Source organism: Nannobrachium achirus (genome assembly GCF_963921795.1).
Source record: "Nannobrachium achirus genome assembly, chromosome: 16".
Taxonomy (NCBI): domain Eukaryota; kingdom Metazoa; phylum Chordata; class Actinopteri; order Myctophiformes; family Myctophidae; genus Nannobrachium; species Nannobrachium achirus.
The window spans coordinates 52349941-52362553 of NC_137823.1; the positions used below are offsets into that span (position 1 = coordinate 52349941).

Consider the following 12613-nt stretch of genomic DNA (forward strand, 5'->3'; position numbering starts at 1 on the left):
GGATTTGAACACTGAATGTCTGCACTCAGAGTCTGATCTTCAAATCTCTAGACCATCACACTGTCAGTGCCAGCAGACACTTAGCACTATTGAAGTGTTTTTTTGTATGTTAGCCTTCAGTTATTTCAGACAGGTTCAAGTCCCATGCCCAAGGTACACAGAGGACCATAAGGAGGGGCACCTTTGCACCCTCAACAGGGATCTCCTGGTGATTTTGAGTTGTTCTCTTGTATTTTAGCCTTGAAAATGTCAAAGCACTCCTGCATCAAGCTATAGGAGGACTGAGATTTGACCATGGATCCTCCGCACTGAGAGTCCGATCTTCAGACCACTACACCATCTCTCACTGCAGGTTTCTACTGGTGCTTTTGAGTAAATCTTTTGTATTTTAACCTTGGAAATGACGAAGCACTAGAGCGATATTTTGTTTTGTAGGAGGCCTTAGATTTGAACATGGAAACTCACACCGCTGAGGGTCTGATCAGCACTATACCATCTCTCACTGCAAGTGTCAGCATCAAAGGGAGGAGGAGCACAGTTCAGGAAGTGACCTCACTAATTGTCACACATTGTCACATTTATTTTTATGCTTGGGGAGGGTAATTGATTTCCCCCCCATTCGGAGGGAGGGTCATGGCATTTTATATCAGGGCTTATACATTTTCTCCAGTAGTATCCCTCTTTAAAAAACGACCTGTCCCCTTTTGGTACCATTTTCCACTGGAAAGTTTGATATCCAAGAGACAACGCTAATGTACTGTAGGTAACCTATTTTTTTCTTCTGATTATATTGTCACCTACTCTGACCATGAAGCCCAGGGACCTACTTAGGCTGCTGAAAAGAAGTGAAAATAATCACACACAGATGCTGCTACCTGTGAATGTCCAATGGAAGCAAAGGTCGACTGTTTCAGATGAAAACTCACCATGAACAAACTTGAACGTCTTTAGGTTTGCCCTAAGCAACTGGTCAAATGCATTTTTATAAAGGGGAACCGGACTGTTAATTACAAACAGCAGAACATGTTACCTTGATGACATACCCTTGCCATTGTGTGCAAACATCAACTGGAGAAACACTTGAAATAAGCAATACATGGTATTCCGAAAAACAATGCTTCCATGCATGTACAGTCCCTAGATAATTTAGCAATTTTAATTCTGTCAACCTCAAGGTCATGGAATAAATGCTGGTCAGATGCAATCACTCTTTATTTTGGCACCCGTGTTTAAAGAAGAGATCAGACTTGGCTGAGGTTTGTCAAGAAAGAAGCGCTGGCTAAGGTGATGTTTCCATGACAGTCAAGAGGGAAAATGTCAACAAGAGCCAACTGTGGAGTGGACAGATGCGCAGCATAGCTACTCCCCAACCACGATGACCGAGCCAACTGTGGAGTGGACAGATGCGCAGCATAGCTACTCCCCAACCACGATGACCGTGACACTGGTTTCAGAGGAAAAACTGACAAGCAACTCTGAATCATGCCAACTGAATGTACAAGAGAACGGTTTAGAACAAGGCATATAGTGTAAGTTACATAATAAAAAAATGCACCTTTCCAAACATTGTGTTTGAAGTTAGACAGTGCTAAGTGTCTAGAGTACCACACCCTGCCTACATTTTTGTGGCCAAGACACACCAAGGGGATAGTCAAAATCCATATTTAAGTGTAATGCCATGCCCAATTTAGGCATGCCAAGTTGACAGTTGTATAGGGGTATAGCATTTTTCTCTGTATTGGGAAATTCAAAGTACTGACTGATTTTCCTGGGAAAAATCATAACTCTTTGTGTGGTTGTACTGCATGTTTTGCAATAATTTGCGGTTGTCTCAAAATCCCAAGAAGGCACACCTGGATTTGTCTCACACCACTGCTCCAAGCAGATGAAATTAGTCACGATGAGTCACGCTTCACTGTACTCTAAACACATGGTACATCAAACGAAGTCTACAGGCACAACTTTTGTTTCCCTTCTGTGAGAGGTTCTAGTGGTTGGGTCTTAAACTTGTATTGTTTGGGTCCATTGAATCTCTTACACGCTAAAGTAGAGGTCAGTAAATACTAAACAATTCTCGGTGATGCCTTTCAGCTGCTGGTGGTGTATTTCTGTCCTGATGACGGCAGCCTGTTTCAAAATAACGCTCACCATTTACAGGGCACAAGATTGACCACTAAATGGGTTGATGAGCACAATGATGAGATCATTCCATTAACCACATCTGAGCTCAAAAGCACTTGGAGTCTGTGATGGTGGTTTCCAGCGGTACTATCGTCAAAACACAAAAATATAACATTTTGTGTGGAAGAATGTTGTCACATCCCTTTCAGGCTGTTTTTGCATCTTGCGGTGGTGATTGGTGAACCAACTTTCTATTAAAACATTTTCCTATAAGGAGTGACCCAGTAGCATGTGCCAAATAATTTTCAATAATTTCAGTTTCAAATATAACTCAAGACCTGCTACATGAGCACTCTGCTCTCTATCCTGTCTTCATTTAGTTTATTTTGGCAGTTGTCTGTGCAGTATTATGCATAACGTAAGTTGCCTGACTTGCCCTTCTAGATGCATTTGTGGCAGCAGGCAGATGTCTTTGGAGGGCTTTAATTGATCCCATCAGCTGCATAATTTAAAACAGTCTTTCTCCGTTTTACTGAACCATGCCCAGTGAGACATACTCCCTTTCTACATGGCCCTTTGCATCAGTTATGAGTTACATTTTCACTGAACATCATAACGATAGAGATGTCAATGGCGAACACAAAATAAATATTAAAAACGGGAAAGAGTAATACGTCACTGAAAATGATTAAGAGTGATATTATAATCTGCATTCATATAGGTTAGGCTTTTCAGTCGTGCGGAACACTTGATGGTACCAAACCGTTGCACCTCAGAGAAGCACGGCAACCTTTTTCATGCATGTGTGAACATACTTGGCCAATTAGATTCAGAGTATGACATGCCTGCATCAAGCCAATCTGGCAAGCCGTCGTCAAAGAAAGGGGGACGTCCACTCGGCCCGTCTCTCTTCCTTTCCAGTGGCGTAGCCATCATGACTCGTCTCGAGAGAATGGCATCAAGCTGACTTGGAACACGAAGGTTTGTTTAGTAGAAACTACATTTTCAACAGGTTCTGCAATGCATACAGAATGCCTTTGTCCTTTAGTTCAACAAATGGAAAAGGCACAAAAACCGGGTCTCAATTTAATTTATTTGATGTACTTCCAGGATCCGGGACTTCAAAATGCGTGAGTGCAATAATATAGCATATGATACAATCAATGGATATAGGTTTACATACAAAATTCAGTAAAATAGTACTCTAGTTGTGTAAAACTCGCCTTTTCTACAATGTCAGTGGTACAAATCACTACATGCTTGTTGGGCTGAACTACCTGCTATCGTCTCTCCATTATAAACGTACACTAGCTTCACCACTAGTATGAGGTCTGAGATACAAAGGTAACGGTACAGGGCTTGGAGGAGTGAGGACGATAAAAGTGGACATGGGTCAAATAAATCCCCTAAAGTTCCCTTTAGATTTCTGATATACCTTCTCCAACATTGGAAGATAATTTTACAGTACTATACTGTATCTCCTCCGACAGCTAGACAAGCCTATAACCTGATTTGTACCGTCGGTCCGTCGCACTCAAATAGTCAATCTATCACAACACACTGTGAGCTTATACATCTGCTATTTTCGGCACACAACCGTATATATTACGCATTAGTCTGGAAACCAGACAAATCTGCCACAGCTTTTGCTCTGGGCAGACTGGTCTGGCAATTCACACTGAATTACATTTAGCTCACCCCAGAGTTGTGGTTGACCAACCAGAACCCACTATTATGTGATTCTTTTTTTTATTTTTGCTGTGATGTTTGAAATTTGTTGTAATCGCCCCTGCAGGCTTGAAGTATCAAATTGCTTCAGATTGCTAATTTCCTTAAAGTTGGAACTCTGGACTACATTTAAAGGACCACAATGGAAACAAGTCTCCAGGACTTTTGTGTTTTCATTTTAGCTAAAATGTCTGACTGTACCTCGTGCTGTTTACATTTGTCTAATAAAGTATTCAATCACTCAAAAGGGAAACATCCCGAGTTCCAACATATAGCTTTATGTATTTGTTGTACTGACCAGTATTCTGTATCTCTCTGAAACGCTGCCAAAGTTGTGCTGAAAGGTTCACCCGTTGGGTCAATGGCGTACAATCCATGAATGTGAAAACTACAACCCTTACTTTCTTGGTTGTTACCTTTTTTTTGCTGCACAATAGCGATCATGCCCTCTGAAAATATCAGGTTGGCAGACATTTTAATGACAGCCATGGGGACCATATGGGGTTGCTTGCCTGTGAAATGCATTATGGGAATTGTAGGAACACAGAGAAAGGCCAAAACGGGTTGTATTATAAATACTGTTGTGATAACCATCACCAATTAACTGAAATGCACTTCAACAGGATGATAGTGTCCCTTTAAAAAAAAGGTCCCCAAAGGTGGCAATATTTCAAAGTGAAATAATTTAAAACTTCCCATGGTAATCACAATTTAAAAACGAATGGCAACGGCAGGTGGGTTATGGCACTGGTCTCACACCCCAAACCAATCCCACGTTGGCAGTGTATCCCGTCCTTCAAATAGATTAGGTAGAGAAGATACACAGAAATCTAAAGTCATTTTTTTAACAGGGAGTGTGGAAACACAAGCTCATATGTAGTGAGAGATATGCCTTAACAAGCCACTGAAGATAAATAAGAGAATGTAACTTATGTTCCGCTCAACGGTTGGCATTACATAAAATGTGGAATAATATGGCATCATAAATTCATGGGCGTCATGGTCCTTTGTTTTTGTAACTTGTGGTGATCGTTCCTTCACTATGGTTACCAGTTGTCCAGGAAGTCAAATCCAGTCTTCAGGAGGTTGTTGCTTGTATTGAACTAATGGAGAGATTGACAACAGAGAGAAAGATACCATAGTTAGAATCATTGGCACAGATTGATCAATCTAAAATATATGGAAAGGTGTCTCTGTGTGTGGGGGACTCTGGGGGAGGGGGCATAATGACCCTCTACGTGTAACATATAGTGGCAATTCATAACGTTTTTAAAAATCGAAATCAGAATTCGTTTTTTTGGATGGATAGGATACAATCACGTATTATTACGCGATATTACTTGCTTACATGCTTTAAATAGTGAAAAATAGCATATTAGTGTGGCACTCGCTTTAAATAGTGAAAAATAGCATATTAGTGTGAGAAGGTTTTTGAAAAACGCATGTTTCTATGTCAGTGGTTCTCAAACTTTTTCATGTCAAGGACCCCCGGAATTATAGGTATTTGCCCCCATCTCAAAATATGTTGTTCCAGGGACATATTCAAAGATGTGCACACATTTTCAAGATCTTTCCAAAAATAGAAGATCTACAAGCTTGTAGATCTGCTATTTTTCAAAAGCTAAAGTATGAAATAATTCCAGGTCTTAATAATGGGTTAATAACACAACATTTCATGCATACGTCCTTGTTCTCCTCCACCTCCCTGCTCTCCTCCAGTAGAGCGTCACTCACCTGGGAGAAGGTGGGGCTGGTGGCCAGCTGGGGAGAGCCCTCGTCCTCCTTGTCCCTCCTCTCTCGCTCCTTGCTGCTGCTGGACTTGCCGGACAGGATGCTGCTGGAGAACACGTCGTCCGCCGCGTTGCTGACCGACGGCAGGGTGCTCTGAGAGCGCTCCCAGCCCGCCACCGTCGAGGACACGCGGACGGGGGCGGGGCCCGGCGCGATGGAGATGGTAGCTGCCGGCGCGATGGAGATGGTAGCTGCCGGGGCGGCGGGCACGGCCACGGGGACAGGGGGAGGGGGTGCGGGCGGCCTGGGGGCTCGCTGCTTGGCCGACTTGGTAGGGGCCAGGGCCGGGGCCGGGGCCGGGGCAGGCTCAGGCACCTCAGGCTCTTTTGGGGCAGGCGAGGACTCCTAATGAAACATTGTTTTAAAGAAAATGTTAACACTCAAGTGTTCTGACATGGATGTAACACTCATTTTTTTTCACTTCCAACTTGTTCAAGTGTTAAATTTACACAGAGAATTTTATCCACAGTTGGCGCTGTACTTTACAGTTGTATAGTTGGCGCAGCACTTTTTTCTGTCTACGTCAAATCTCTTCACCAAAAGCCCCTTTTCCATTGACATGGCCCAACACCACACCACTCCACACCGCCCACTTCGGCCAGGTTTTCCACTTCAAGGTATTATAATTAGGATAGTTGTAATACAAATTTATATTGTATTATAATCACAGTTAAAAGGGTACATTTGTTTCTTACCGATAGGGGTACTTTTGTGGGTGCCATGGCATTTTTTCCGAAGGTTCATTGTTCCGAAGGTTCATTAGTCCGAATTTGTTAAGAATACTATGCCCAACTCTAACCCTAACCCTCACCTTAACCTCAGTAACCCTAACTAAATTCGTACTAATGAACCTTCGGAACAATGAACCTTCGGAATTATGGGCAGTCCCCCTTTTGTGTAATGGAAAATGTAGATATTTTTATGTGGTGCGGCGTAGTGTTGTGTAATGTGGTGCTAAAGCTGCAGTCGAACAGGGGCTAAAGACTGCAGACCTGCAACGGCTCACAACAGCGTGTGCTTACCTGTCGGAGGTAGGAGGGGAGGGGTTTCTCTCCCTTCTCCATGGATTTGATCTGGCTGGGGGTCAGAGTGTGGTAGTCAGCCTCCATCCTGGAGCGCTCAGAGGTGATCTTCCAGAAGGAGGACTCCTCCTCTGTCCTGCGGCCCAGGCCCGGGCCCTCACTGCTGGACACCTTGGAAAGTGACAGCCAGGACCTTTAATTATTCAGTAGCGACAAGTGATTTTAACCCTCTATATCAGGGGTCTTCCAACATTTTCAGGCCAAGGACCCCTTAGTTGAGAGATGAAGCAGGTCATAGATTCCGTATAGTTTCATCGTTTGACGGCACAATCATCAGTGTATTTTGGATTCATGTCGATTTGGGTTTTCAGATATTTAACCACTTGAACCGTCAATACTTAATAAACTTGACCTTTCACTCTGTACTTAGTGTACTCTTTTTCCCCTCTACACCAAAGCACATCAATTATACATGAATTCCTCCATTTGTGCGAATAGTTTACTTATTTAAATATAAATAGTAATCCTCGTATACTCATCTGTGTCTTAATTAAGGTTTTACCATATTGTTTTCATTACTGTGTAAAGACCATCTAACTATTAATTCAGCGAATGTCTATCCGTCCGCCTGACATGCTGACATCACTGATACTATACAGTTTTGCCGCCATGGTAACAGTCTGTCTGCATGCTGACTGTCTAGACTACAGTACTCTGACGTCATAGTACTGACATTACAGACTGGCCTGGACACGGAACACCATGTATGGGCATAAAGATTTGCCCAACGGGCACTCTAACATGGAAACCAAATATGGGCATAAAGATCACTCCGACATTACTTCTGAGACTCCTACATTCAATCCCTCAGATACTGTGCACACCCCGGACTAGTAATTAAAATGTAGTAAATGTCTGTACAGTAACCAGAACGGTGGGCCCCTGAGAACACTGGGCACTTTATAAAAATATCTGACTACATTTAAGTCCCAATATTTCTATAATGCTACAAGTTGCGATAAAACCTGTGACATCCCGTCATTTTGGGGATAAACAAGAGGTTGAAAGGTAAATTGTCTGAAAAATGATGTACCATGCTTGTTAAAATCATGTATCCTTTCCATTATTCCTGACCAATTTCCATACATTTACTTTACATTTCGGTAAAAACAGACAATTTCATGTGGAGGTGCCCACAAGGTTTACATGCCCACTGGACACGTGTCCTTCTGTATTACCTTGGCACTGGGGGTGTTTTTGCTGAGCTGAGAGTTGGGAGCAGACTTGGTGGTCTTGGCATCAGCCTGGGACGAAGAGACGCCCTGCTCAGCTGCGCCCGACGTCAAACTGAAATCCAATTGGCTCTGAAAGAGGGCAGCAAGGTGAATCAAATGTAAACATAACATTTAAAACAAGGCCGGGCTAGGCATACGATTTAATGGTATGGTGTTTTTTGTAATGTTTGTTTTATCGTTTATCATTTATCTTAAAGGAGTAGTTCACCCCCAAAATGACTTTTTTTCTATTGATTAGTCACGCCATGGAGACTAGAGTTCAATAATATTTTTTGTTTTTTGTCACATTCCTAAGACAAAAATTTGATTCGAGTAAATTGACCCCCATTGATTCCGGATGGGGACCCGTTTCGAAACGGGTCCCCATCCGGAACGAATGGGGGTAAATTTATTGTTAACACATTTTTGTCTTAGGAATGCGACAAAAAACGAAAAATATTATTGAACTCTAGTCTCCATGGCGTGACTAATCAATAGAAAAAAAGTCATTTTGGGGGTGCACTACTCCTTTAACCACTTAAAACATACTCAGTCGATCTACAAGCTCACAACACATCGCATAGTGAGATCTGCTATTAAAGACAATACCTATACATAGTTTATTTAGTCTAAAAATGTTCTTTAGGACACCAGGTTGAAAATGGTTAAAGACATTTGGCAACATTGGCCTAGTCAGACTGTCCTCGTCTATTTTAGGACTATTTGGCCACATGGGAAGTGCCAGAGAATATCAGGTAGTGGCCATGGACCCTACTTTCTTCTTTCTCCACTTACTGTACAGTTTCCTTTTTTCTATGCTGAGCAAGGTGTACATTCCGCTTTCTCATCCGGTCAGCATTTTAAATGCTTGTTCACTTGTCTTTTTGCTCACATAAAGCAAGTTAATTTCCCCGCTCAGACCAGTGTGGTTTTTCTCCTCACAACTGTCTAATGCTTAATGTATGAGTATGACAGTGTTGCGTGCCGGATGTTGCAGGTGTACAAGCTCACTATCTGTCACGAATGCCACATATTGTGAGCTTGTAGATCTGCTATTCTTCAACCGTCGCATGACTAAAAGGGAAACACACACCGGCTGCAGGATTTTTCACCACGCTGCAACGTGTGAAAATAGAACATTGGCGTATCGGAGAGGCGGGTGAGGTGTGATGAACGCGCCTGACACCGCCGCTGTGGGTACGGTATGTTAATTGAAAATAATGGGGGCCGCTGCTTTGATGCGTTTTGTGTGTGATGCCCTTAACTAGTATCAATTGGGTTTAAATCAGTTTCATCTCATTGTGAATCTTTGGTCTGAACTAGCCTTAATGAGAGCACTCACCCTTTAAAACATCTTTATGGTTATTTTGTTCCTGCTGCAATAGTTTGATTGATTAAATAATGTATTCACAGATTGCAAACACTGTAGCAAGTACAATTATGCATGCAATCCTAAAAGGATAACAGAAAAAGCCATGAGGGCTTGTTTTGGAAAACAACAAACTGGTTGGGTCTGTTTTCCCTCTCCAGGAAAATGGAGGGTCAGTGTTTATCAATGTTTTGTGATGTCTGAATAAGTTGCTTTATTCTAATTTATAAGAAAATCAATGCCCGTCTTTCACACTCACACTACCAACCGTCCTCAAGTACAACAAACCAGTTAAATGAAATTGTACCCACTAAACAGTAATAGAAGAGAGTCCCTAAAATGACTGTAAACTAATTAGAAAAGAATTTAGGGCACATACCGGAACCATGACACAGCTTGTTGACAAAGGAAAACAAAACATTTCAGTGAAATGTAACAAGAGTGTGCCATCTTACAAAAATCCATCCAAACTTCTTGACACATTTTTGGACTCAGTAAAACATGACACCTGAAGAGACTATTCGATTATCAAGGTCTTAATAATAATAACTCATAAGCAGTGCCAGCGGCAGGACTCAATGGCTAATGAGGCCGTCCGTGAGCTTAAAGTTGCAACCAATATGCAAATTATTGTTTCGCCTTTGTTTTCGAGTATTTGCCGGTTTCACTGATGGGGCTGGGGGGGGGGGGTCTGCGTGATGGGGCTCGGCCCCAGCCGCCCCCCCCCCCCTCGTGCCACCGGGCCTGGTCATAAGTAGATGGTTATTGCAGTCTGGGCCATAAATAAATGAGCATATCCGTTTATGAACTTACAAATACTCTGGGTCTAAGATGAGCTATAGTTAGATAAAGACTGAACACCTTACCTTGGTTTCCCATGAGAATGGGGCAGAATGTTCATCTTGCCAAGTGATATCCTAAACAAAAAGTTAAAGGATTGTTTCAGACAGCGGAAAACAATGTAGGCCATGTACACTCCATCGTCATCCCATAATAAAACATGATGTAGAATGCTCTCTTTTCACTGTCCTCACTCCTCAGTGTTAATTCAAACATTTGTAGCTCAGATTATACAAATGTCATGTGTACACTCGCAGCAGTGGTGTAAAGTAAAGTACATTTACTTAAGTACTGTACTTAAATACAATTATGGGGTATGTGAACATTAATTGAGTAATTCCATTTTCCACTTATTGAGTAGGCTCATTTCCAATTTTCACTACATCTCAGTCAGATCCAAATATTGTACTTTTACTCCACTACAATTATTTGAAACCTTTAGTTACTAGTTCCTTTGAAGGTCTTGATTATCATTACAAAAAAACATACTATTACTATTAACCAGTAAACCACCATTTTGATGCCAATACTTTTGTAATTTTACTCAAGTAACCTTTAGAACACAGTCATTTTTATATTTGGCATTGATACTTGAATACTTTTTCCACCACTCACTCGCAGACTGACATGCCCTGATTCTTTGTTTTGGGCCTGTCTGTGAGTCTCATTGTTTTGACGGCTACGTGGCTCCCATCCCATCTCGATCTAAAACACTAAACTGTACATCAAAACATTTTTATTTTTATATTTTTAAATGCCATCACCAACATAACATTACCTCGTCCCCGAAGTGGACTATTTTCTGCCCGGTCTGAAGCAGCAGCTTCGGGTAGCAGACCACCTCCTCTGGCTCGATCCTGTGCATGGCGTACCGGGCTCGGATGTGGGGATCCATCAGGCAGTTGTCGATGGCGGTGTCCTGCTCCGCCGGCGTCATCTTCTCCCAGGCCGAGCCGTGCTTCTGCTTGATCTTCTCCCGCTCCTGCATGATCTTCCTCGCCATCGGGTTGATGGAGGCGAAATACTCGAACTTCTTCTCCTCCATCCTGTGGCCGTCGAACCCCGCCATGGTCGCGGCAGCCATCTTTATTTATTTGCTGCTAGAGACTGCATACGCTGCTGCTGCTCGGCCAGTGGAACCAGCTGTGTGGGCGGGGTAGAGAAGACTGAAACTGAATGACGTTCCTCTTGGTTGTAAACACAGTTCTTCTCGTTTACATGTGTCAACAGCACCACCTACTGGTAAAATGAGTCTCAATCTAGACCTAGAACGACATCAGTCAATTCAATTCAATTCAAATGGCTTTATTGGCATGAAATTGTACAAATGTTGCCAAAGCACAAATACAATTATGACAAACAACAAACAATATAACAATATAACAATAAACATCAATGAAATGACAGTACATAAAGGAGATGGTGCTGTAAAGTAAACATGATATACAGTATATGTGTCCTACTGGTTGTCCCTTTTCTTGTGACAGGAATTGACATATTTTGCAGCTAAAACTGCACATTCTTTCTGTTCTCCTAAAAGGAGTGGCAATTTATCCCTTTCTGTCATACTTCTGAATTCTGGGCAAACTATTTCAATTTTTGGGAAGAATTCCTCCCTAATGTTTGTGTATTTTAGCGATAAAACACCAGTTAAACTGGCTTGGCTGCTGCCTTGAAAATAGGTTATTTTACATAACTAACGTGACAGGAATCACAGGATGTATCATCCCAATTCCCAAGTCACGTGCCATAACATTAGGCCTATATATGACCATGGCCATTGAGATTCGAGAGACTCCACATTTGGGGTCCCTAGATGACAGTGAAGTGACAATTTGAACATTTAAGACCTTTTTTAATACCTCATCATAATAACTCAAAGGTCATTTACTGCATCAAAAGTAATCAACAAACGGTGCTATAAAAATGCCTCAACTCCTACTTTCCACAAGACTATAGTGCTTCTCACTCTCCAAGGGCTTATATCAGGGTGGGGCTCCCCAGTTCAATTATGATTATTCCCACCCAAAAATCTAAAATCTTCACCAATGAAAAGAATATTAAAATTCAATGCAAGAAATTCCATAATTATATTATTTTATATATTTTACATTTCTTGGCCATATACGGAGGTGCCGAAGATTTACTATTTTGGTTCGACCTCTCCCTATGCGACAGATTGTACAATTTTAGATGCTTAAAGGAAAAGGAAAGGATACTTTCTGGTGAACCAATAGCGACACTCACTAGATCAGAATTTGAATGTTTCTTTGATGTCACAGTGCATTTGCGGGTTCAAACTTCGGCGGCTGCACTGGTACGCCTATTTTTTTGGCATGGTAAAATTGTCTTGAGGAGGAGAGAAGTGAGGGCCACACAATGGTGACACCTGGTGGCCAATTCAGTGATACCTTATTGCTAGCCTATTGTTTTATTTCTTGTCACCAGTCATCTACATTCTATCCGTC

General features: G+C 42.0%; 1 protein-coding gene across 2 annotated transcripts in view; it reads right to left on the reverse strand.

Moving 5' to 3' along the window:
* The window catches only part of cUnh1orf198 (chromosome Un C1orf198 homolog), a 387053-nt gene extending 375805 nt beyond the window's left edge, over nt 1-11248 (reverse strand). Inside the window, exons 1-6 of one of the 2 annotated variants that reach the window (XR_013962872.1) lie at nt 10924-11248; nt 10172-10222; nt 7901-8026; nt 6663-6833; nt 5584-5985; nt 3799-4952 (exon numbers count right to left, since the gene is read on the reverse strand). Coding sequence is in view for 1 of the 2 variants with exons in the window: in XM_080745264.1 (XP_080601390.1) it covers nt 4896-4952; nt 5584-5985; nt 6663-6833; nt 7901-8026; nt 10172-10222; nt 10924-11229 (1113 nt within the window). In the remaining variant the exon portion in view is untranslated. Of the gene's footprint in view, nt 1-3206; nt 4953-5583; nt 5986-6662; nt 6834-7900; nt 8027-10171; nt 10223-10923 lie in introns of those variants that run through there. The other variant, XM_080745264.1, reaches the window with a different exon arrangement.
* Between the last annotated feature and the right edge of the window lie 1365 nt (nt 11249-12613).